Genomic DNA, 25,911 nt, shown 5'->3' with positions numbered 1-25,911 from the left:
CAAGTGCAGAAGGTTGGGGGAGGGGAAGCAGTGATTAGCACTTCCAAAACTCTTACTTTTTATCATAGTCACAATTTCAGCACAGTGTTGCTTTCAATTCTCAGAATTTGAAAAGGGCTCAAAAATCAGCAAGCCATGAAGACATGGGAGAACCTTAATGCAGAATATGCATAATGCATAAAGAAGCCAATCCGAAAAGGTTGCGTACTAGGATCCCAACTGTATGCCATTGTAGAGAAGGCAAAGCCATGGAGAGGTAGAAAGATCACTGGTTCGCCAGGAGCTAGGAGGGAAGATGGATGAAGAGGTGAGCACAGAGGATTCCTAGGGCAGTGAAACTATAATGGATACAGGTCCTACGTTTGTCCAAACCCATAGAATATTCAGCACAAAAAGTGAATTTTAATGTAAACCATAACCTGGGTTCTAATGGTGGGTCCGTGTAGGTCCATCACGTATCAGGTATAACAGATGCAGTCTGATGCAGAAGACAGCAGGGCCCACAGTTCACGTGGGGGGGGGGGGCGGGCAGGAGGGGGTTACGGGAAATCTCTGTACTTTCCACTCGATTTTGTTGTAAGCCTAAAACTGCTCTAAAAAAGTCTATAAAGGATTCAGATACTTTAAATTTTTGGCCATTCCAAATACCTCATTTCTGATAGATGGTAACTAGAACTTCCAAGGGTCATGTCCTAATGTGTACGTTATATACACCTGAAACATATTTTTCAATAAAATAAATTTTAAAATACTTCATCTTCAGGTTGATGCAAATTAAACAGTGGCTTACGATACACATTTTAAGCAAGAGGGGAAAAAAACAAACCCAAGGTTATGTTTCATTATTTCTGCATCTGTTATTTGAATAACAAAAGTAATCCAGCAGACCTTGGGTTTTTTAAAAGGGATAGGTCAGGGTCGGGGGTGAAAGTTTTTTTAAACACACAAGTGTTTTAGTCACTTCTCAAGACTAAGTTCACTTACTGTGACAGCAGAACACACAGCTGTCGTAACACACGGGTGTGTCCCTGCAGCTGGACCCCTGCACGAGCCACAGGAATGGGGACACCGCTTTGCGATGTGGCTCAACACTTGCAACTCATAAACTATGAATCATGTTACTTCCCGTGGCTGACTTTCCGGACTACCGTGAAATAGTCAAAACTAGAAGTGTCAGACTTGGGAATGCCAGGATTTTTTACATATCATTCATTACAAAAGGTGTGGAAAACACCCCCAAAAAAGTATAGTGAAGTTGTACAATGCATCTGTTTCTTTCTGGAGACTGACACCCATAGACATGTTAAACAAAATGGAGTTTGTGGAGTTTGTTATGGATTATAAAATTTTATACCCACTTAAGCCATTTCTAATTTTTTGCTATTATAATTAACACTGTGAGAAAGATCTTTCCCTGCAGCTCTGAAATAACTTTCTGAGAGCAGATTCTTAGAGACTATCCAAGGGAATGAGTATCTTTAAGGCTTTTGCCATTTAACCAAACCTTTCTAGAAGGGCTATATCAGTTCACATCTCAGCAGCACTGTGTGAGTGCCCACCTCCTCTCAACCCTTTCAATACTGAAAACACTTCATAGGTCATCAACACCCTAAAGTCCCCACTGAATATTTAAGCCGTTCGTTGTGGCCACGTTCTGAACCAAAGATTCTGCTGAGCCAGAGACAGAGCCCAGGGTGAAGGGGACAGGCCCGACAGGGTCAAGCTCCAGACCACCAGCATCTGGTGAGTACATCCAGTTGTTCCAAGATAGGTGACCCTGTACCACAGAGCCGTGATTCCCATCTACACCGAAGCACTCCCGTGAGCCCCCGGGAGATGCAGATATGCTGACCCTTGGAAGGGAACACAGTGACGCTGTCTGCCGTCCACATGAACTACCTGTTGGAGGCAGTTCATGGTTTTCACACTAGTTCCCTACGATCCTTTGAGTGACATCATATCTTTGCCAACTGGGATTTTAGGGGTTATAATAAAGTGCAGGTACCACGAGAAAATCCGTGTGGATTAAAAATGAGGGTGGTCATGTCTAATCTGATTCCAGGTTTGAGAAGCTGTACAGCAACCAATGGGGGCCAAGTTCTTAGGACGTAAATACAGCATGTGCCACACAGGCAACCACACGGAGCCCCAGGCTTGGCTTGATGCTTTCCAGTCACCTGCCTAAAATTCTGAATAATTTGTAACAAAGGCCTCCACATTTTCATCCGTACCAGGACTCACAAATAATGTGGGTGAAATACAGGCAAAATATAAGTAAAAAATAGGTAAAACCAGGGTGCCTGGACAGCTCAGTCAGTTAAGCAACCAACTCTTGATTTCAGGTCAGGTCACGATCTCACAGTTCATGGGTTCGAGCTCCGCGTCGGGCTCTGTGTTGACCGTGCAGAGGCTGCTTGGGATGCTCTCTCTCTGTCTCTGTCTCTCTCTCTGTCTCTCTGCCCCTCCCCCGCTCACATGCGCTTTCTCGCAAAATAAATAATAAAACCATTAAAAAATAGGAAAATCTGAACAAGATTCAACTGGTGGATTACATCGTGTCGATAACCTGGTTGTGACACTGTTGTGGTTTACAAGTATTATCTTGGCAAAAACTGGATAAAATGTCACGTGGATCTCCCCATGTTATTTCTTACAACTGCATGTGAATGTATAATGGTCTCAAAAAAGGTTAAACTGTATATAATACACATGTAATAAGATATATAAATTAGCCTTTTTATAATTTATACAGTATTTTGTAATAGGAAATTACTAAGACCGTAGGAACGTTAAAGTTTGGAAAGCTCTACTCACAGCATTCCAGTAGAAAGAGACGTGAGGCAAATAAAATCACTAATGTGTGTTGCAGGAGTTTGGAAATCACTACCTTGACTGTGTAAAAAGGGGTGGGGAGTGGGGAAGAACAACTTTTCCAAAGCTAAGTCAGCAAGTTCCTGGTGTGACAATGCTGCGTCCTGAATCATGCAATGAAGGAGCTCACCATTCTTTTGCCCAGTCCGCTCTGCTTATTGTATCGTAAGAAACAAAAATCTTCCCGAAAAATAATTTGACAGTATGCAGTTAAGAGCCTTACTATTAGACCCTCGAGTCCAGAAACTCCACTTCCAGGAACCGATTTTAAAACTATTCAGAAAGGCAAGGTTTTCTGTACATGGATGTTCAATGAGACCCTGTTCACAACAGTGAAAAATTGGAAACATCCTAAATTTCTAGAATAGGGATGATGTTAGTAAATGTTGGCATGTGCACGTGGAAAAAAAAAATGTGATAGGTATCGAAAACCACATTTAAGAAAAATCTTAGTAACATGAGAACACGCACAAGATATAGAATAAGAAATCAGGTGTGAAAATGCGTATATATTATACACACAACATATAGTATGAGCTTAAATTGTTAAGTATCTGGATAAGGGTGATTTCTATATACATCTTTGTATTTTCACAAATTTCTACAATAAACGTGATTCGCTTTGACAATCTTGAAGTGAATACGTTTTTGTCGGCTTTTTAAAACTCTTCCCCCATAAAGTAAATAAAATAATGGTTTATAAACAAATGTCCTCAGAGCAGACCTAGTCCTGGTGAATGGATTTACAGAATCTTCTGAACTCCCCTCTCATCCAAGCACAGTGGGACAGGAGCTTTAAAAACACACTAGCTCACTTTCATGGGGGATTTTCAACAAATCTTTGAGAGGGACGTTATAATTTGTATTTTGCAAACGATGATGCTAACATTTAGGGAGGTTAAGTAACTTCCCCCGGGCTTGTGCAGCTTGTGATTAATGAGAAAAGGAAATCCTCAAAATCAGGTCTGTCTGGCTCCAGATTTCACAACTCTCCCCCAGTAGGGCACAGTCAAGGAGCCACATGAGAAACAAGCAGCCAGGTTTCCTGGCAAATGACCTACCGTGCGTCGGGGCTCCAACCAGCAGCACCTGTTTCCGGGTCCCATTCACCATCACGTGACCACTTGACAAGGAAGTACCCAGCTTCCCCATTGCCTGTGAAATGCAAGGAGTCAGTATGGTACAACTCAGAGAACCCTCCGTGGCGCCCCCTGTCCTGGGGAGGGAGCAGCGGCCATACCTTGTCTCCAGAAATGGTGAACCAGCTTTGGCAATTTGGCGGGAAATAGCCATACACCCGTCCGAGGCTCTGTTTCTCATCCTGAGTGCGGTACAAACGGCCCAGACTGGAATGAAGCAGGCGGGGGTCAGCTGCTGGGGCCCGGGATTAAGAACTGACCGGGTGTTCAGGTCCAGGACCGAGCAAAGAGAAGCCCCCTCTTCCCCACCCCGCCCCCCCTCCCCGGGATCCTTGGCATGGGAGCAGGGGTGGCTTCCAGAGCGAATCCCAGTATTAAGACTCTCCAGGTCCGGGGCTCACCACTCGGCCTCCCAGCTGACAGCAGGTATAGGGAGGCCTACGGTCACGGCTGAACGGTGCTCCCCCAAAATTCGCATGTTGGAGTCCTAACCCCAGCACCTCAGATTATGTATATTTGGAGATAGGGTCTTTAAGGCGGTAGTTATGTTACAGTGAGATCATGAGGGTGGGGCCCTAGTGCAATCTGACCGGTGTCCTTGTAAGAACAGAAAGACCAGGGAGGCGCACGGAAAAGAGGCCGTATGAGGATGGAGAGGCGGCCCTCTGCAAGCCAAGGAGAGCCCTCAACCCTGCCAATACCTTGACCTTGGGTTTCCGGTCTCCGGAACGGTGAGAAAATGACTTCCTGTGCCTTACGCTACCCAGCCTGGGGCACGCTGTCACGGCAGCCTGGCAAACGGATGCGCCTCTCTACCTCGTTCTTAAACTTCTAAGGAGGAGGATTTGCAACCTCGCCCCACAGCCTTCTTCGCTTTTCCTCGCAGGGTAAGGCCTCGGCCCCTGTGTCTGAGCCCCACCCTTCCGCGGGCTCCCACGGCGGCCTCGGGTGCCCACCGGTCCCCGGCCCCACCCTGGGCGCTTGCCTGTTGCTGTTCTTCCAGGTCGGGCTCCCGACCAACAGCAACGTCCTGTTGTCCACGCTGAGCCCGTGCAGGGAGTAGCCTAGCCAGGAGAAGTCCTCCTCGCCCCTCGCCATCCAGTCGGCCGCCTCCACGTCCAGCTTTTCTACGCGAGACCACCAGCGCCGTTTACCCCACACGGGAGGGGGGGGCGCTGAGTTTTTGCCCGAGCTCTCAGATACCCCCCAAGCTGTTCGCAGGGCCCCCACCGTCAGAAATGGATCCCCCGCTTCACACGAGAAGGAAATCTCCAGAGCTCACTTCTGTGGCGCACAGGATGCAATACGGACGGGGTGGGGGTGGTGGGGCGGGGCGGGCATCCCTGGGATGCCTTCGGGCTTCCCATGCTTCCACAGAGAGACTCTGCCAACAACCCACCGGCCCCCTTGGATCTGGACCTAGAAGCTGGATCCCTTTCTGTACATCCTGTGACTATCCACAGCACCTGCGGGAACACCCGCCAGACTAAACGCTGGTAGATTTCAGCGAAATGATCACGGAGTGAGGAAGAAAGGACACGAGGCCACGTGCACCAGCACAGACTAGAGCCGGGAGGCCTCCGCCCCCACCCCCCCACCCCCCCACCAGGCGTTACCTTTGCCGCTCCGGTTGGGGCCGGAATGAAATGCAGCTACCATGCCCTTCTGTTTCCCTCCACCCGGTGCAAAGGGGGAGCCCATCACCAGATCGGGCGCGCCGTCGCCATTCACATCCGCGGCCAAGAGCGTCCAGCCCAGGTTACAGTAGGTGTCCTGTAGGGGAGACCAGGAAACTGCGTGACTCCCAGAGGCCGACGGCGGGATGCGGCGAGGTCCGGTTCGCCGCCCTCGGCCAAGGCGCAAGACATACCTGGCAGGTGATGGTGACGTTGGGGCGAGAAGACATCCCTCTTCGTGTGGGGCCGAAGTAAACGTACACGGCACCCTAGGCAAGGCAAGGCAAGGCACGGGGCGGTCGGGAGGCTTGGGTGGTGAGCCCAGAGCCCCAAAGAAGAGCAGGAGACGCAGGAACGGTGGTAACATAAGCCACACGAGTCCCTACTGTCAGGAGCTCAGTGACGGAGGGAAACCCGGCCCACGCATCTGCTGCTGGGCTGAGACGGTTTTGAGGTCACCTCCATCAGACTGGTGGAGCCCCCGACGCGGACACAGTCACTGTCACTCATCTGTGCGTGCCACCCACACCTGTCCGTGCGTTCGCAGGACCACTCGCCCGCCTCCCCCGCCTCCCCCGTTCAAGGCCAGCTCGGTTCCCGGCTCCTCCGTGACCCAGCCCATCAGTCCTCTGGACACGACTTGCGTGTGCCTCGAGACGCACACGCCGTGCCATCACTCTGTGATGCAGACCATTTCCTGTCCTCTCACTTGCCGGTCTCCATCCTCATTCGTTCTAGAAGCATTTATGTGCCACTTTGGGCCAAGCACAGGAGGAACCATGATAAATAACAACACTCTGTCCTCCCGAAAAGCTAGCAAGCGGGCAATGACAACACCACGGCATGAGGGGCAGAGGGTGCCGTGTGAGGCCGGGAAGTGTCACCCACACTGGGGTTTGGGGGACAGTTCCGGCACGGGTCTCATGTGGCCTCTAAAGGAAAAGGGAAGAAAGGACTTTCCAGCAGGGAGGGAGCTGCCCAAGCTGGGTGCTCATGTGCAGGGGCCTGTGGGCCCAGGAGTAGAGGGGGGAGGGCAGAGGGTGAGCTCGCAGCGGGCGGTGGGGTGAGCGGGGCGGGGGGGGGGGGGTTGGTGATGAAGGGCCTTTGACCTTTGTGCTCACACATGGCACAGAAGCTGGGCCTGCCGTGCACGGGGCACATGCAGACAAGAGCCCACATTCCAGGACCGGATCTGGGCAAGGAACAGGGACGGGGTGGGGTCTGTGCATGAGCGGGAAGATCTAGGGAGGTCACCACTCTGCTGGGATGACGGGGCCTCCGGATCGGCTGGAATCTCCATCCCCCTCCAGCATCCAGCATCTGAGGGGGTCGGGGGAGTAATTTCTGGTGGAATTGAGGCCACGCTAGGCCAGCAAGGCAGGGACTAGGTGGCACCTGGTAACCTGTGGTCACGTCAAGGACCCCAACTGGGGGACCCGAGATCATCTCCCCGCACACACTGCAGCCGACACACTTGGCTGTCCGCTTCCTGCAGAGGCTCTGTCCAGCCGGGCCTCCCGCCCGGCCTCCCCCCCTGCCCCCCCGCCCCCAGCATCAGCCTTACTTTGTAGGTGAGCTGCTCGGAGCCCACGGATGGGGCTCCCACGGCCAGGTCAGGCACGCCGTCCTTGTTAAAGTCCAACACGGCCAAGGCCGAGCCGAACCGACCTGAGGGCTGAAGAGACACAAGTGACTCCCCCCAGGCCGAGCCACAACCTTCAGAAGCACACAGGACTCCCCGGGAATACAGAGACCCAGACCCCTGCCCTGGAGCCCCAGGGCCCAGGAAGGAAGCAGCAACCTGTGACACTCCTGAGACGCCCAGACTCCCCGCTGGGCGGCTCTGCCCTAAGGATATTTTTGGCAAGCCTGTCTTGCTTTAAGGGAGGGGGGGTGCCGGGAAGAAGAGGGTCTGTCCTCACAAGTTGCAGAGTTAGAAACCGGTCTAATGTACATTCTGCCCCACGTTCAGGGCCAAACTCCCCCTGGGAAACATCCAAAATGATCATCGCACCCACCAGCAACAACAGCTAATGTCTGATGAGCACTCAGGATGTTCTAGAGCCACACGATGGCCAGAGCAGGGGCCACGAGCTAAATGTGGCTCTTACAGTTAAAGTAATTCGTACCGAACACATTAAAAATTCAGCTCCCCAGAGGCACCAGCTGCCTGGCAAGTTCTCAAGAGCCGTTGCACTTAGTGGCCCTCCGATTGGACAGCATAGCTACAGGATGTCGCTACAGAAAGTTCTGGACAACACTGCTGAGGACCCCGTTCTAAGCACCTTACACAGACTAGGGCAGGCGCGTTTATTAATCCCCCCGTTCGCGGTTTACAGGTAGAAAACCCAGCCCGTTCAGGGACAATTTTCTTCCAAGGTGGATTTCCTAGACCTTTCATCCCCCACCCTCTGGAACCAGCCTCAACCCAAACGCAACTCTTCGTCCTCCCGTTCTTACACAACTTCTAGAACAATGACCAGTCTTGCACAAGTGAGTGGTTTGCCACATACACACGGCCCAGAGTCCGCATCAATTATGTACTGGCTCATGGCGCTACACCCACGTGCATGGTGCCTCTGAAGACTGCCCCTTCCTGCGAGGCGGGAACTCAACAGACTAGAAAGGAATGCTCCAGGGCACAAAGCACGTGGGCCACGAGGAAGGGGCCACGACAGATGCATTTCACCCTACAGACAAGGACACAGAAAAGTTCACTGCAGACTCGGGCTGGACCGAAGGAGTCCCCTCCCTAGTCCCCGCCTTCCTCTGGCCATCTTCCTTCTCCTCGAAGGTCACTGGGAGACGAGAACACAGAGCTGCCCCCTCCACGTCCCGAGTGCGTGACACTCGATTGTCCCCAGGCGACAGCCGCCGCTCTCGCTCCCCTCTGCAGGAGCCCAAAGGGTTAGACCCTACCCAAAAGGCTGACACGGAGTGGCTTTGTGAAGAAGTCAGGAGCAAACAGCAACGGGCAGACTGATTTTGGAACTTTCTCGTGTGGTGTCAGAAGGTTCCGAAAAATGCTGTCCCTCCGGGACTGTGTAACCTCGCACACCGGCCAGCCGACTTTGGACGAACGCTCACATACAGGGCCCCTTCCGTCAGGTCAGGTCCTAAACCCCGTGCTTTTCATTTGTGGACATGGGTCCAAGAACGTCGTCATCTTGTTTGGTCTCCACAGCATTAACTCGACAGCAGGGGGTTTTGCCGTTTACCCGGGACAGGAACCAGCTTCTGATCCAAGTCCGGGGCTCCCTCCCCCGGTGCTTGGTATTCGGAGCACGCAGTTCTGCCCCAGCTCCCACACTCGTCTGTGCCAAGGAGCGTGGCCGCAGACAGCTCTTGTGAGAACGAATGCCGGTCAGGCCCCGGGGGAACCTTCCAGGCTCCTGGTGCTCCCAAGAGGGGTCAATGCAGACTCCGTGCTGGACATCCATATAGTCCGTGTGGGATTTTTCTGCTGATGAACCACTTAAAACCAAGGAATGAGGGGCACCTGGGTGGCTCAGTCCATTGAGCATCTGACTTCAGCTCAGGTCGTGCTCTCACGTCTCACGGGTTCGAGCCCCGTGTCGGGCTCAGTGCTGACAGCTCGGAGCCTGGAGCCTGCTTCAGATTCTGCGTCCCCCTCTCTCTCTGCCCCTCCTCCATTAGCACTCTGTCCCCTCTCTGCCTCTTCCCTGCTCAAGTGCTGTCTCTCGCTCTCAAAACTAAAAACAAGCATTTAAAATAAGCATCGGCCACCGGCTGTGTGTTGCTACCGTCATTCTTGTGACTGGCTGTTCACTCTGGAGACTCGGCTGAGAAAGACAGGCAGTGGCTTATGGACACCAAAAGGAAAAACTGGAGATGGCCGCCTCACCTCAAAGCCCTCCAGGATCACGTGGGCCTCCTTGTCAAGATCCAGGTCGATGGGGGGCAGGCCCAGGTCGTTGCCGTAGAGGAGGTACACGCGGCCGACCTGGACGTGGCCGGGGCGGCTGTATCCCGGAGCGCCCACCACCAGGTCGCCGTGCCCGTCCTGGTTGAGGTCAGCTGAGGTCATTGCCCTGCGGGGAAGAAGAGAGGACCCCCCCAGTATCTGCTGAGAACTATGGGTAAGACGGTCTCCTGTGTCCTTCCTCCCTAGAACTTCCTCTTGTTGACTTCTTCACCCTGCCTGACTGCGGAGAGCATTCACGTCTGAGTTTACGTTGTGATTCAGTCTTGCTCTCCAAGAAACACAACAACGACGACGACACTGAGGCCACCAAGGCCTCTGGGCATTTCTGGGCCCTATGACCCGAGCAGGTGAAAAGCGTCTTCACAGAGCCTCAGGTCCTCTATGCAAAACCCAGAATAGCTGTGCATGGTCCTGAGCTCGCCTGGCAAGAGAGGACAACTGCACCCAGCCAGTGGCATGGGCTCTGACAGGTCAGGTAACAAATGGACACCAACTGAGTCTGGGACAAACGTGTTAAGTATACATGCTATCTCTACCTTAGCTGCACGGGGTGCCGTGTGCTGTGAAAAATACTAACTGTTCAATGTAGTTAGTAGATCTTGCTTTCTTTCTTTTTTTTAAGTTTATTCACTTATTTTTGAAAGAGAGCGAGACAGCACAAGCAAGGGGAGGGGCAGAGAGAGAGAGAGGGAGAGGGAGAGAGAAAACACGACATGAACCCGTGAGATCATGACCTGAGCCGAAATCAAGAGCCAGACACTTAGGCGACTGAGCCCCCCAAGGCGCCCTAGTGGGTGATTCTAAATGAGAATCTATGACGGAGCAGGTACAGAAGTAGACAAACCCAAAGGTTCAAAGGTCTTTGCTGGGGCAGCTAGAAAGACCAGAGATCATCTGTTTATTCTTGTTATTATGGCCACAAAAGGAATAAAAGGCAGAACAGAGGGAGACAAGTAGTTTCCAAGGGGCTGACAGGCACCAGGGAGACACTGCTGTTCCCTGCGCTCTGAGGCTGGGTGCAGGGGAGAGACCTCCGTCTTCACTGCTGCTCCCCCACCCCCACACCCCCCTGTCCTCATACACCCCCCCCCCCCATGTGACTGCAAGCCTAGCAGGAGGCCTCCTTTGGCTCCTTCGGGAAGGCGGCCACGAGGAGCCATTATGCACGACTGAACGGCCAGTAAAAACAACATTCACCCCCCATTCCTGTGCTGGGGCTGCATGCGTTAGTGGCCCAAAAAAGAAGAGCTGTCAGTAAATGTTTCCAAGGGAAACAATGTCATATGGATTTAAGGAGCGTGGCTTAAAAAAGAAGTGTCCCCAAACCTCCAGAAAACAATCACTTCTATATACTGGGGCTCGGTTTCGGTTGATTATTAAAATCAGAGGCATCCCCAACATTGTATTTATAATTACCGTGGTTTACTAGGCTTTTGTCATATGAAGTTAGGATATTCCGATCACTGGATTAGCCATCTGTTCATATGCTTCTAATGTCATTAGATTCCCAAATGTCTGTGACATTAGGTCTTCAAGAACATTGAAGCTTTGCAAATATTCTGTAATACTTTATTGTAATTATTCAGTCAGGTGAAAACTCCTTGTATTTAAACACATTTTCACCAATTTTAAGGAGATCGTGGTTATTGGGTTTTGAAAATTTTTTTAATGTATATTATTTTGAGAGAGAGTCCGAGCAGGGGAGGGGCAGAGAGAGAGAAAGAGAAAGAGAGAGAGAGACAGACAGACAGATCCAAAGCAGGCTCCAGGGTCCAGGCTGTCAACATAGAGCCTGATGCGGGGCTTGAACCCACGAACCATGAGATCATGACCTGAGCCAAAGTCAGACGCTTAGCTGACTGAGCCACCCAGGTGCCCCAAGTGGTTATTATAAAGATGAAATTAAATTAATATTTTTGTTGATGGTGACCGGAACGGAATATGAGGTGCTAACAGGTGCCATCCGAAATCTGTTCAATGACTGAAAGTCATGCTGATGATAGCATTCAGGAATAGGAGAAACTTCTACCTACCAACCGAGTCTTGCATAGGGAGAAGACAGGAAGTAAGAAGCCAAGGGGCTGGAGACGTGCTTCAGCGACTGCTGAGAGCCGCCCGTGAACATTGTCCGTATGTTCCTCTCCAGAGCCTGGTACGCAAAAGTAAGGGAATCCTGGAAAACAAAATTAGTACAGGCAGGTAAAGACACATGGCATCATCGGCAAAACTATTATTTCTTGTCAAAAGTATTAGACTAAGGGAAGCCAGTTTTGACAAGTGCTAAATAAATAAATAAATAAATAAATAAATAAATAAATAAAGCACTGATTCCAATCAATAGCTAAGACCACTTGGGATGGGCAGTCAGGGCAGGCCAATCACTATCCCAGTATGCGGCGGGGAGGGGAGGGGAGCAGTTACAGCCCCAGGTCTCACACCAGCGGGTAAGGAAGTTTGCTGGGGCTTAGCCTGAACCAAAGTCAGGATGGTCTGTGCTCTGTGTTAACCTGAAGAACAGGACGAAAGAAAGCTAATGGATTAAAATAGCTTAAAAGTTCATTCAATATGGAACTGATTGTGTATCTGTGTGTCTATGCATGTGCAGGGGCATGTCTATGTGTGTGTCTATGGGTGTGTGTGTGCACATCTCTGTGTATGCATGCGTCGTGTGTGTGCATTTCTGTGTCCGTGTGTGCGTGTCTGTGCATATTTTCACCCCCAAGAACTGGACCACCACCGAGATGCCCCAAACACCCTCCAAACCACAGCAGGTAGAGGCGCGTCAGGCAGGAGAGCTCAGCTGCAAAGCACTGGAGTGGGGACCGGGCCGTCCGTGTGGGATGCTCAGCTGTTCGTAACTTGCTCGCGCACCCAAGCGGCCCTGAATAATCCGGCCACGTACCAGATCCGTCCAAGCCCAGGGGATACAACTCTAAACCCACCTGAGGGCGTCACGAGACCAGACCAGAATTCCGAGGCCTGCCCCGGGGCGGAGTGGCATCGGCCAGAGCAGGGGGACAGCCCCTCGTAGCTCGGGCTCCAGAGAAGAGCCCGCTGAGGGCCCTGCAGGAAAGGCCCATGCCTCCTGGTTTTCCATCCAGTCCGCCTGGCGGGCTGCACACAGACGCCCAGCCTAATGCCCAGCTCTGCCTCGCTCGTTCAGCCAGGAAGCATTTAATCAGCACCTGCTGTGTGCCAGGCACCACAACAGGCCTCAGGAACATAAAGTGTTTCTCTTACAGGACTTCCCTTTTTATGAAGGGGATCCAAATAACTAGGACAAGAGGATAAGTGTGTGACAGAGGATCCCGGGTCAGGACTGGCTGTGTAATTTGCGGAGCCCAGTGCAAAATGGAAGCACAGAGCCCCTAGTTCAACAGCGAGTAGGAATTTTAAGGCAGCAACAGCAGAGCGCTAACCCAGGTAAGGGGCCCTTCTCGGGGCGGCTGCAGCCCGTCCCCCGTGTCGGCACTGCTTGCACCCCCACAGAACAGACCCGCCCAGGCCCTTGCCCAACTCCCAGAGGCGCCGTTTAGACGATGTCGCGTGAACCCTTCTCCCGGCGTTAAGAGCTCTTTCACAGTCCAGTGCCTTCCCAAACCTCTCCGAGTACTTTGTATCCCTTGTCTTGTTTTCCAGGCCAAAAAGTCTACTCGTATTTCCAAATATCCCCCAAACTTTCCCAACCCACAGAGATACATGCTCACTGATGAAATATAACCTCCTGTTCAAGGCCTAAGTCAAAGAAGGAAGTTTTGTCTCACAGGCAGAGTATTGCCCACCCGCGTTATTTGTTGCATACTACGTACATATGATTATCTGTGTACTTATCACCCCAAATAGACACCTGTTCTCAAGGTCACAGTCTATTTCCCTTTCATCTTACACACCCAGTTGAGTGTCTGACACTTAACGTTTTTTTTTATTATTAATTTTTGAGGGACTGAGACAGAGCATCAGCAGGGGAAGGTGAGAGAGAGAGTTTGAGAGAGAGAGAGAGAGACATAGAATCTGAAGCAGGCTCCAGGCTCTGAGCTGTCAACACAGAGCCCCACGCGGGGCTCCAACCCACGAACTGTGAGATCGTGACCAGAGCCGAAGTTGGACGCTTAACTGACTGAGCCACCCAGACTCCCCAAACTGTCTGACACTTAAAAGATGATCGCATGGATGGATTTCATATGCAGCATCCGCCAGGGCCACCTCAGGCTCCGCGGGACTTGCCAAAGGCCACAAAGGTCCAGACTCACATCTCAGGACGTCTCTGGAGAAAACCAGATTTGGAGGCCAAGGGTATTTGCTGGCCTGGAGGCGCACAGGGCGCTCAGTGAACAAGTAAACAGCCGGTACGTCTGCAGGTCAAGATCGCAGTGGGCAGCTCACACCCTCCCCCTCCATAGCAACAGAAAACTCTTACCGAGGTCCAGGAATCCACGCGGAAGAACACTCCTCTTTCAGTATAGTTTATATTTTTTCCAGTCTCTTTAGTGAGGGACGCAGTCAAATTCCTATGGAAATCACTTTTCTGTACTTTGGAGCTGCTGGAAGGGAGAACCACAAAATGGGACAGACTGAGGAAACAACAGGCCCCCGAACGATGGACATGAAGTCAGGTCCATCTCGGATGAAAGACCATGAAATCCTATTATCTGGAAGGTGAAAGAGAAAAACCTTCCCAGGACATTCCACAGAATTTCACTGAACACATTTCCAAGGCTTAAGAGCCGGTGCTTATAGAAAACTACTTCCTGGAGCCTCAAACTTTTCTGGTATAAAAGGTGTAAAGTTCTTCCAGATTACTAAAAATAACAACAACAACAAGACGGGATTTCAGCATTTCATGCAAATGGTCAAGAGATAGTCGGTAGGTGGGGCACCCGGGTGGCTCAGGTGAGCGTCCGACTTCAGCTCAGGTCATGATTTGGTGGGTTCTTGAGTCGGAGCTTCGGATTCTGTGTCTCCCTCGCTCTCTCTGCCCCTCCCCCGCTCATACCCTGTCTCTCAAAAATAAACATTAAAAAAAGACTACTTAAAAAAAAAGAGATGTAGGTGCTTGGGACGCCGGTATCCAGGCACACGGATTTATCTTCAAAGACACACTGGAATGAACCATGCAATAAAAGTATGTTTTCAAAGTCATATATTTTAAGAGGCAACAAACCAGACGCCCAGAGGAGCGGGACAGAGCAGCCGGGAAACGGGAGTGAACGCAGGGGCCCACGTACAACGCCAGCCGGTGTAGGGACTCTGACAACCTAGACATTACAAGCTCGAGCCAGAGGCATTCAATTCAGTTACATTAAAAAAACAAAGGCTTACCTCATTTAAATAAATTAAACCATGAGGGCTTAACTCTCCTGTTCTGCGGCTCTACACTCTCTCTCTTTCACTGCAGCGGCGTCCGAGTATCTACCCCTCGCTCACCCTGAAATATCCACGGAAACACCACTTCGTCGCCGAGGGTTCTCCTGTGATGGGGTCAGGGCACTCCATGGTACGTCCCTCCTGACACTTGAGACTGTCTATGAGTTTTGTTCAGTGCCCATCTCCCTGCCGGACACATACCCTGGGGCGCAGGAACCGTCTCTGTCCTGCTCACGATGAGGCCTCAAAGCCTAAACCAGCCCCTGGAGCCAGCGAGGAGGAAACACCCTCTCGTTACTGACGTGCAGAATACGAACACGCTTAGTAGGCGCATGTGGTCGGGACGGGGCCCCACAGGGACTCAGAATACAAGTTGGGCCCCCTGGCCCCCTCCTCAGGAACCCCCTGACCATCTTCTGCTCACCCGGTCTCCTCGAGGACTACCCAGATTTCACCCTGAGCAAGTAAAGTTGATGAGTACTAACAGCGATAGTAATAACACCATGAACTACCATTTTTACTCCTTAGCGAGCGACTCGCTGATATGCTAATTGCTTTACATCCATGCTGGCACGAAATCCAGGCCATGATTCTGGGAATATGGACATGTGTTTTTTTCTATCTCGCCAGGAGGAGGAAGTTGCACCTCAAAAAAAATTCAGCAACTTGCTTGAAAAATCACACGGCTGTAAATGGCGGACCCACGCACCTACCTGTCTACAGATCCCGTCTTCATGTCTACCGGGCACCCCTCGGTGTGTTCCTTGATCGGTTTGGATGTTGTTTCTCTATGAACAGGTTTGGAACCTACTTACCCCTGGGCGCTGGTTTGTTGGCCGCCGCAGGCAATGAACAGAGGGTTCTCGGGCAGACTGCAGTCACTGGGGACACAGATGAAGCAGGCATTTTTCTACTCCCTTCTGTCCAGGCATGAATTTTACTGAGAATCGGTGGTGCACTTGAAGCCGCGTCCAGAAGCCTTAGTCTAGAGGCGTTCGTGACGGAGCCGGACGGCACTGCTGAAGGAGCGGGGGCCTCCGTGCTGAGGGTGTATGAGCCGACCGCAGGCAGCCCCACACCCTGGTCACCCCAGACCCCTCCCTGCGAGGAGGAGGAGGAGAGGGACACAGGATCTAAAGCAGGCTCCAAGCTGTCGGCACAAAGCCCAGTGTGGGGCTCTGAACCCGCCCCCCTCCCTCCTGTGCACCTGCTCTGGTCACCCCAGACTCACGCCGCCCTCCTCCCTCCCAGTGAACCTGTTCCACTGCCCCACGCTACCGTGAACCCTCTGGGAGTTGGAGACAAAAAGAAACGGATTCCAACGGCACCCCTCTCTGCCCGATTATGCCCGCATATGCTCCAATAGGTCTTATTTTCTTCACCTCATTCCTTTAAAAACAAAGATTTGTAAACTGACACGGCCACTAAGAGAACATAAGAGGTAAACTTTCCCTCTCCCTCTGGAAGGAAGCACTAAGCAAGGGAGTATTACATTACAAGAGGCTGTTCTCAGGGGCACCTGGGTGGCTCAGTCGGTTGAGCATCTGACATCAGCTCAGGTCACGATCTCACAATGCATGAGTTCAAGCCCCGTGTCAGGCTCTGTGCTGACAGCTCAGAGCCCGGAGCTGCTTTGGATTCTGTGTCTGCCTCTCTCCCTGTTCCTTCCCCAATCACGTTCTGTCTCTCTCTCTCTGTCTCTCTCAAAAATAAATAAACAATTAAAAAAAAATCATCTCTCTCAGGGCCAGCGTTCAGCTTTGGAAAAGGTTTTTCCTCAAATGTTCTGTTCTCCAACACCAGGATCGGGATGGCAGCCTTACAGCAAGAACGCTACAGTTACAAATCCTTTTTGAATTATGCAGAGCTCCGGCCGCAAACATAACTACCATTCTTCCACTGTTTCTTCCAGAAGCCACACTAGGAGTTTCAAGCAACAAATCTGCTTTGGAAGATAATTATCAGGACGCTGAGAAATCCTTATAATATGACAGTGGACACACTGTTTCTCCCGCTCCTGAATTTGCCTCCTTTTTCTTTGGAGCCTTTCTCCATATTTCCACCAAGTTCCACAAACTCTGATGAATCTTTCTTTGTGTGTGAAGAGACAATCAATTCAAGGAATTTTCTGCCTTGATAAAGCAGAACAGAGATCAAGAGACAAATCTGTTCCTTCTCAACTAGTTCTCCTAATTAAAGAGTAAGGTTTAGGGGCATCTGGGTGGCTCAGTCGGTTAAGCGTACAACTTTGGCTCAGGTCATGATCTCACGGTTCATGGGTCCGAGCCCCGCGTTGAGCTGTGTGCTGACAGTTCAGAGCCTGGAGCCTGCTTCGGATTCTGCGTCTCCCTCTCTCTCTGCCCCTCTCCCACTTGTACTCTGTCTCTCTGTCTCTCTCAAAAATAAATAAACGTTTAAAAAAATTTTAAAGAGTAAGGTCTGGCTGTCCATAACTATTTGGACAACCTACCCAAAACAAATGCCGAAACTATTCTCCACTTGAGGATCATTACACACGGATTTTATAAAGCAAATAAATGTTGGAGCACCTGGCTGGCTCAGTCGGAAGAGCATGAGACTCTTGATCTCAGGGTTGTGAGTTCGAGCCCCATGTTGAGTATAGAGATTATTTAAAAATAAAATCTTTAGGGGCACCTGGGTGGCCCACTCAGTTAAGCGTCCAACTTTGACTCAGGTCATGATCTCATGATTCATGGGTTCAAGCCCCACATTGGGCTTTGTGTTGACAGCTTGGAGCCTGCTTTAGATCCTCTGTCCCTCTCTCTCTGCCCCTCCTCTGCTTACACGCTCTCAAAAATAAAACTGAGCCTGGGTGGCTCAGTTGGTTAAGCATCCAACTCATGATTTCAGCTCAGGTCATGATCTCACAGTCCATGAGTTCTAACCCCACTTCAGGCTCTGTGTTCACAGCTCAGAGCCTAGAGCCTGCTTTGGATTCTGTGTCTCCCTTTCTCTCTGCCCCTCCTTCCCCACCAAAAATAAACATTAAAAAATTTTTTAAGCATCTGAATCATAGGGGTCCCAAAAGATGAAGAGAGAGAAAAAGGGTAGAAGATTTATATGAGCAAATCATAGCAGAAAAGGTTCCTAACCTGGGGAAAGACACAGACATCAAAATCCAGGAAGCACAGAGAACTCCCATTAGATTGAACAAAAACGAACTACCAACAAAGCGTATCATAGTCAAATGCACAAAATACTCAGGCAAGGAGAGAATCATGAAAGCAGCAAGGGAAAAAAAAGTCCTTAACCTACAAAAGAAGACAGATCAGGTTTGCAACAGACCTATCCACAGAAACTTGGTAAGCCAGAAAGGAGTGGCAGGATATATTCAATGTGCTGAATCGAAAAAACATGCAGCCAAGAATTCTTTATCCAGCAAAGCTGTCATTCAAAATAGAAGGAGAGATTAAACGTTTCCCAGGCAGACAAAAATTAAAGGAGTTAGTGACCACTAAACCAGCCCTGCAAGAAATTTTAAGGGGGACTCTCTGAGGTGAGAAAAGATGAAACAAAACTTAAAGGACCGAAAGCAACAAAGACTAGAAAGGAACAGAGAATGCCACCAGAAACTCCAACTCTGCAGTCAACACAATGGCCATAAATTCATCTTTCAGTACTCACTCTAAATGTCAATGGACTAAATGCTCCAATCAAAAGACAGAGGGTATCAGAACAGATAAGAAAACAAGATCCATCTATATGCTGTTTACAAGAGACCCACTTTAGACCTAAACATGCGTTCAGATTGAAAGTAAGGGGATGGAGAACAATCTATCATGCTACTGGTCAACAAAAGAAAGCCAGAGTAGCCATACTTACTTATATCAGACAATCTAGACTTTAAAATAAAGACTGTATCAAGAGATGCAGAAGGGCATTATATCATAATTAAGGGGTCCATCCACCAAGATCTAACGATTGTAAATATATATGCCCCCAAAAATGAAACCACTCAACTATATAAATCAATTAATTACAAACATAAAGAAATTCATTGATAATAATACCATAATAGTAGGGGACTTCAGTACCCCACTGACAACAATGGACAGATCATCTAAGCAGAAAATCAACAAGGAAACAATGGCTTTGAATGACACACTGGATCAGATGGACTTAACAGATATATTCAGAACATTTCATCCTAAAGCAGTGGCATACACATTCTTCTCCAGTGCACATGGAATATTCTCCAGAATAGTTCACATACTGGGACACAAATCAGCCCACAACAAGTACAAAAAGATCGAGATCATACCGTGCATATTTTCAGACCACAACACTATGAAACTTGAAATCACCCACAAGAAAAAAATTGGAAAGACAACAAATATTTGGAGACTAAAGAACGTCCTACTAAAGAACGAATGGGCTAACCAAGAAGTTAAAGAGGAAATTAAAAAGTACATAGAGGCCAATGAAAATGATAGCACCACAACCCAAAACCGCTGGGATGCAGCAAAGGAGGTCAAAGAGGAAAGTATATAGCAATCCAGGCCTTCCTAAAGAAGGAAGAAAGGTCACAGATACATAACCTAACCTTACACCTTAAAAAGCTGGAAAAAGAAGAGCAAGTAAAACCCCAAACCAGAAGAATACAGGAAATAATAAAGATTAGAGCAGGAATCAATGCTATCAAAACCAAAAATAACAGAATATATCAATGAAACGAGGAGCTGGTTCTTTGAAAAAATTAACAAAATTGATAAACCCCTAGCCAGTTTGGTCAAAAAGAAAAAGGAAAGGACCCAAGTAAATAAAATCAAGAATGAAATAGGAGAGATCACAACCAACACAGCAGAAATATGAACAACAAGGGGCACATGGGTGGCTCAGTCAGTTAAGCATCCGACTTGGGCTCAGGTCATGATCTCACAATTCACAAGTTCAAGCCCCACGTCAGGCTCTGTGCTGACAGCTCAGAGCCTGGAGCCTGCTTTGGATTCTCTGTCTCCCCCTCTCTGCCCCTTCCCTGCTCATGCTCTGTCTCTGTCTCTCAATAATAAATAAACGTTAAAAAAAATTAAAAAGAAATACAAACTATAGTAAGAATATTACGAGCAATTATATGCCAATATAGTTGGCAATCTGGAAGAAATGGACAAATTCCTAGAAATATATACACCACCAAAACTGAAAGAAATAGAAAATTTGAACAGACCCATAACCAGTAAAGAAATTGGTTAGTAATCAAAAATCTCCCAAATAACAAGAGTCCAGGGCAGGATGGCTTTCCAGGGGAATTCTACCAAACATTTAAAGAAGAGTTAACACCTATTCTCTTGAAGCTGTTCCAAAAAATAGAAATGGAAGGAAAACTTCCAAACTCTATGAAGCCAGCATTATCTTGATTCCAAAACCAAAGACCCCACTGAAAAGGAGAACTATAGACCAATTTCCCTGATAAACATGGACGCAAAAATCCTCAATAAGATACTAGCCAACCAGATCCAACAATACATTAGAAGACTTGTTCACTATGACCAAATGGGATTTATACCTGGGATGCAGGGCTGGTTCAACATCTGCAAAACAATCAATGTGATACATCACCTCAGTAAAAGAAAGGACAAGAACCACATGATCCTCTCAATAGATGCAGAGAAAGCATTTGACAAAATACAGCATCCTTTCTTGGAAAAAACGCTCAAGATAGTAGGGATAGAAGGATCACTTCAAGACCATAAACGCCATATATGAAACACCCAACACTAACATCATCCTCAATGGGGAAAAACTGAGAGCTTTCTCCCTAAGGTCAGGAACAAGACAGGGATGTCCACTCTCACCACTGTTATTCAACATAGTATTGTCAGTCTTAGCTTCAGCAAACAGACAACACAAAGACATCAAAGGCATCCAAATCGGCCAGGAGGAGGTCAAACTTTCACTCTTTGCAGATGACATGACACTCTGTATGGAAAACCCAAAAGATTCTACCAAAAACCTGCTAGAACTGATCCATGAATTCAGCAAAGTTAAAGGATATAAAATCAACGCACAGAAATCAGTTGCATTCCTATACACCAATAATGAAGCAACAGAAAGAGAAATCAAGGCATTGATCCCATTTACAATAGCACCAAAAACCACAATAAAATACCTAGGAATAAATCTAACCAAACAGGTGAAAAATCTATACACTGAAAACTATAGAAAGCTTATGAAAGAAATTGAAGAAGACACAAAAAAATGGAAAAAGATTCCATGCTCCTGGATAGGAAGAACAAATATTTTTAAAATGTCAATACTACCCAAAGCAATCTACATATTCAATGCAATCCCTATCAAAATAACATCAGCATTCTATACAGAGCTAGAACAAACAATCCTAAAATTTGTATGAAACCACAAAAGACCCCAAATAGCCAAAGACCCCAAAAAGCAAAGCTGGAGGCATCACAATCCCAGACTTCAGGCTGTATTACAAAGCTGTAATCATCAAGACAGTATGGTACTGGCACAAAAACAGACACTCAGATCAATGGAACAGAATAGAGAACCCAGAAATGGACCCACAAACGTATGGCCAACTAATCTTTGACAAAGCAGGACAGAATATCCAATGGAATAAAGACAGTCTCTTGGGGCGCCTGGGTGGCTCAGTCAGTTAAGCGGCCGACTTCGGCTCAGGTCACGATCTCGCGGTCCGTGAGTTTGAGCCCCGCGTCGGGCTCTGTGCTGACAGCTCAGAGCCTGGAGCCTGCTTCTGATTCTGTGTCTCCCTCTCTCTGACCCTCCCCCATTCATGCTCTGTCTCTCTCTGTCTCAAAAATAAATAAACGTTAAAAAAAAAATTAAAAAAAAAAAAAGACAGTCTCTTCAGCAAGTAGTGCTGGGAAAACTGGACAGTGGCATGCAGAAGAATGAACCACTTTCTTACACCAGACACAAAAATAAACTCAAAATGGATGAAAGACCTAAACATAAGACAGGAAGCCATCAAACTCCTCGAGAAGAAAGCAGACAAAAACCTCTTCGACTTTGGCCGCAGCAACTTCTTACTCAACATGTCTCCAAAGGCAAGGGAAACAAAAGCAAAAATGAACTACTGGGACCTCATCAAAATAAAAAGCTTCTGCACGGCAAAGGAAACAATCAGCAAAACTAAAAGGCAACTGACGGAATGGGAGAAGAGATCTGCAAATGAAATATCAGTTAAAAGGGTTAGTATACAAAATCTATAAGGAACTTATCAAACTCAACACCCAAAAATCAAATAATCCAGTGAAGAAATGGGCAAAAGACATGAATAGACACTTCTCCAAAGACGACATCCAGATGGCCAACCGACACATGAAAACATGCTCAACATCACTCATCATCAGGGAAAGACAACTCAAAACCGCAAAGAGATACCACCTCACACCTGTCAGAATGGCCAACATTAACAACTCACGCAACAACAGATGTTGGCGAGGATGTGGACAAAGAGGACCTCTTTTGCATTGTTGGTGGGAATGCAAACTGGTGCAACCACTCTGGAAACCAGAATGAAAGTTCCTCAAAAAATTAAAAATAGAACTACCCTATGACCCAGCAGTAGCACTACTAGGTATTTATCCAAGGGATGGATACAGGTAAGCTGTTTCGAGGGGCACATGCACCCCAATGTTTATAGCAGCACTATTGACAATAGCCAAAGTACGCAAAGAGTATGCAAAGTATGCAAAGAGTCCATTGACGGATGAAATGGATAAAGAAGACGTGGTATATTGGGGTGTCTGGGTGGCTCAGTCAGTTAAGTGTCTGATTCCAGCTCAGGTCATGATCTTGTAGTTCGTGAGTTCAAGCCCCACATCAGGCTCTGTGATGATAGCTCAGAGCCTGGAGCCTGCTTCGGATTCTGGGTCTCCCACTCTCTGCCCCTTCCCTGCTCACTCTGACTCCTTCTCAAAAATAAATATTTAAAACAAATTTAAAAGAAGATGTGGTATATATATATATATATATATATATACAATGAAGTATTACTTGCAATCAAAAAGAATGGAATCTTGCCATTTGCAACTATGTGGATGGAACTAGAGGGTATTATGTTAAGCGAAATTAGAGAAAGACAAATATCATATCACTTCACTCATATGTGGAATTTAAGATAGAAAACAGATGAACATAAGGGAAGGGAAGCAAAAATAACATAAAAACAACGAGGGAGGACAAAACATAAGAGGCTCTTAAATGCAGAGAACAAACTGAGGATTGCTGGAAGGGTGGTGAGTAGGGGGGTGGGCTTAACGGGGAAGGGGCATCAAGGAGGACACTTGTTGGGAGGAGCCCTGGGGGTTTTATGGGGATTCCCATATAACTGGATTCCATTCCTGAAGTTATTATTGCACTAGATGCTAACTAACTTGGATGTAAATTTAAAAATTAATTTAAAATTGTTTTTTAAATTAAAAAGAGAGAAAATCTTTAAAACAAATAAACGCAGGTCATTCACACTCACACGACCAACATAAACTGAACTTCCTTCCAATGGTGGTCCTAACACTAGGAGCCAACATGTATGAAGTGCTTCCTACACACTGAACCATTTACACGAGCGCCCTCAGGTGGACCTCCCAACAGCCCCGTGATCAAAGATAGAATTATTTCTGCCCCCATTTCACAGATAAAAAAACAAAGCTCGGGGAGGTTTAGTTACTTGCTTGGGATAACCCAGCAGTGAGTGGCAGGTCTGGAAAATTCCAAAGCCCATCCTCTACCATCGTGTGCATCCAAAACCCATGGCCACAGAAGGAGAGCCTGGAGATTTCACCGGAGGCTTATTTCACTATTAAAAATAGTATTTATATTGGATTGTTTATCTCACTGTTCCCCAGCTACTTAAAACAGGTTTAATATTTACAGTCTAATGTCAAATTTATCACGCAAGGCAATTCTGTTCCAAGTCACAATATATAATTATGGTTAATGTTCTCTGAATACTAAAAGTGTTTTTATTTTTTTTGTGTTTGTTTATTTTTGAGAGAGAGAGAGAGAGAGAGACAGACAGACAGACAGACAGAATATGAGCAGCGGAGGGACAGGGAGAGAGGGAGACACAGAGTCCCAAGCAGGCTCCAGGCTCTGAGCTGTCAGCACGGAGCCTGACATGGGCCTTGAACCCACTAATGGTGAGATCATGACCTGAGCTGAAGTCGGACGCCTGACCAACTGAGCCAGCCCCGAATACTAGCAAATGTCTTTAAGGCCAAAAGAATAGCATCCGGCATATAATATCTCAGAGCTACACACATTTGGGCCTCTCCAATTTATAACCCCAGTCCTATACTCCTTACCTGGAGTAGCCGCCGTCTGGTACAGATCCGGCCCTAAAACCCTCTTTCCCACTGCCCTTGTCTGCATGGGGTGCTGCCTCCGCTGCTCCCTCTCCAGACCACCCCCCACCCCACTTAGCTGCGCAGTGCACGGGGGCTGCATACTCAGTGGGCCGGTTGCAAGCCAGATCCGAGAGGAGCCTTGGCTCTCTCATCCAGCAGGGAGACTCTGTGAGCCCAAAGTTCTACTGCGGCTGGAAGTGGGCTGGTCTACCCCGGTCGGAGGCCCCGGTTAACACTCATCCTGGACATGCAGGGCGGGAGCTGGCGCTCCAGACGCTGTTCCACACGGGCTGAATGTCAGACTCCAACCGAAGGCTGTGATTTACAAATGCATCCACTCCTCGTTTCACTTCGGAGGAGGGAGTTTGGTGCAGCGGCCTCTGAAACCCTTTAACCCTGAGATGGCGGCAGGCGGAGAGGAGGCTCACTGGGCCCTGGCTGCCGGAGCCTGCGCACAGCTCGGGTCCTCCCTGAAGAGGGGACGCGGCACGGGGGTGGACAGGGGGCCCTCCCACTGACCACAGTTCCGCAGGATCCACCTCTCCGTCCCCAAAAGCGGAGGCAGCAGCACGTGTAACCACATGGGAGCGCGTCTGAGCTTTGAGGTGAGGGAGGGAGTTCCTTGCTCTCCCTCCTCGGTTACGAGAGAGGCCAGCACTTCATGAGAGCCTTGCATTTGATCAGTGGAAAACCTGAGCACGATAGTTGGGGGGGAGGCAGGGCAGGAGGGCCGCGAACAAGTAGAGCCGGATCTCACCTGGTCCCGTTTTCTAACATGAAGCTCGTCAGACGGAAGATGTTCGTGGACCAGTACGCCATGTCGTCCAGTCCCCCCAGGAAATATTCTTGGAATTGTTCCACCAAAAACGGGGATCTTCTGGAATAAGTGGGATAAAGCTACAGTAGAGAAAAAGAAAAGTTACCAATAAGTGCTTTTCCTGGTGTCTTCGTAATCCTTTAAATTGAGACTGTGAAGAATGAAGCCTTTACCTTGGAAACGGCTAGCATCTCACCATACCTGCAACATGAACAACAATTTTGCCTGTGAGTGTGGTTTGTACAGAGAAGCGAAGCAGATAATGAAGGAAAAAACTCCATTAACATGTAGCTACTATCGTGCAACTGCCTTTGAATGAGCAAAATCCCGTAAATCCAAAACCCAACTCAGGAAACTAAAACGTCAGAAAGCGCTCTAAGGAAGTCACACTGAGATCAGTTGTAAGCTCTCCTCTGGGCGACACCTACATTTCCAAGAACTGAAGGTAGGTACAGTCAACGATTGCACTTTTGGTGATGACTTCTCGGCCATAGAGCTTCTTGTAAATTCCCAGCAGATCTTGGACGGGCACATACCTGAGAAAGGGTTAGAATAAAATAAGATTCTGAAATTAAAGATAAATGGCCAGCAAGAGCAGCTACTGTTCACTCCATGATTACTTTGGGCCAGGAATTATGCAAAGGGCTTTCCATGAACTATTTATTTCGTCCTACCTACAGGCCCCGGTGCTTGGAGTTACTACATTCCTGCTTGACATCAGAGGAAGCTAAAGCACAGAAAAGTGAAC

The 25,911-nt window shown here is 48.5% G+C and overlaps 1 protein-coding gene across 5 annotated transcripts in view; it reads right to left on the bottom strand.

The window, feature by feature from the left end:
• GPLD1 (glycosylphosphatidylinositol specific phospholipase D1) overlaps nucleotides 1–25,911 on the bottom strand; it is a 68,032-nt gene that overhangs the window by 7,056 nt on the left and 35,065 nt on the right. For 4 of the 5 annotated variants that reach the window (XR_007152033.1, XM_047857863.1, XM_047857865.1 and 1 more), the window contains exons 9-21: nucleotides 25,592–25,699; nucleotides 25,337–25,364; nucleotides 25,104–25,243; nucleotides 15,812–15,877; nucleotides 14,050–14,173; nucleotides 11,666–11,805; nucleotides 9,552–9,738; nucleotides 7,251–7,361; nucleotides 5,881–5,955; nucleotides 5,627–5,783; nucleotides 4,996–5,137; nucleotides 4,112–4,217; nucleotides 3,933–4,026 (exon numbers count right to left, since the gene is read on the bottom strand). Coding sequence is in view for 4 of the 5 variants with exons in the window: in XM_047857863.1 (XP_047713819.1) it covers nucleotides 3,933–4,026; nucleotides 4,112–4,217; nucleotides 4,996–5,137; nucleotides 5,627–5,783; nucleotides 5,881–5,955; nucleotides 7,251–7,361; nucleotides 9,552–9,738; nucleotides 11,666–11,805; nucleotides 14,050–14,173; nucleotides 15,812–15,877; nucleotides 25,104–25,243; nucleotides 25,337–25,364; nucleotides 25,592–25,699 (1,478 nt within the window). In the remaining variant the exon portion in view is untranslated. The remainder of the gene's footprint in view (nucleotides 1–3,932; nucleotides 4,027–4,111; nucleotides 4,218–4,995; nucleotides 5,138–5,626; nucleotides 5,784–5,880; nucleotides 5,956–7,250; nucleotides 7,362–9,551; nucleotides 9,739–11,665; nucleotides 11,806–14,049; nucleotides 14,174–15,811; nucleotides 15,878–25,103; nucleotides 25,244–25,336; nucleotides 25,365–25,591; nucleotides 25,700–25,911) is intronic. The other variant, XM_047857866.1, reaches the window with a different exon arrangement.

The sequence above is a fragment of the Prionailurus viverrinus genome, chromosome B2, assembly GCF_022837055.1.
Source record: "Prionailurus viverrinus isolate Anna chromosome B2, UM_Priviv_1.0, whole genome shotgun sequence".
NCBI classification, from domain to species: Eukaryota; Metazoa; Chordata; class Mammalia; order Carnivora; family Felidae; genus Prionailurus; species Prionailurus viverrinus.
The sequence above is the reverse complement of the archived record's forward strand: the minus strand, read 5'-3'. Positions and strand labels throughout refer to the sequence as shown.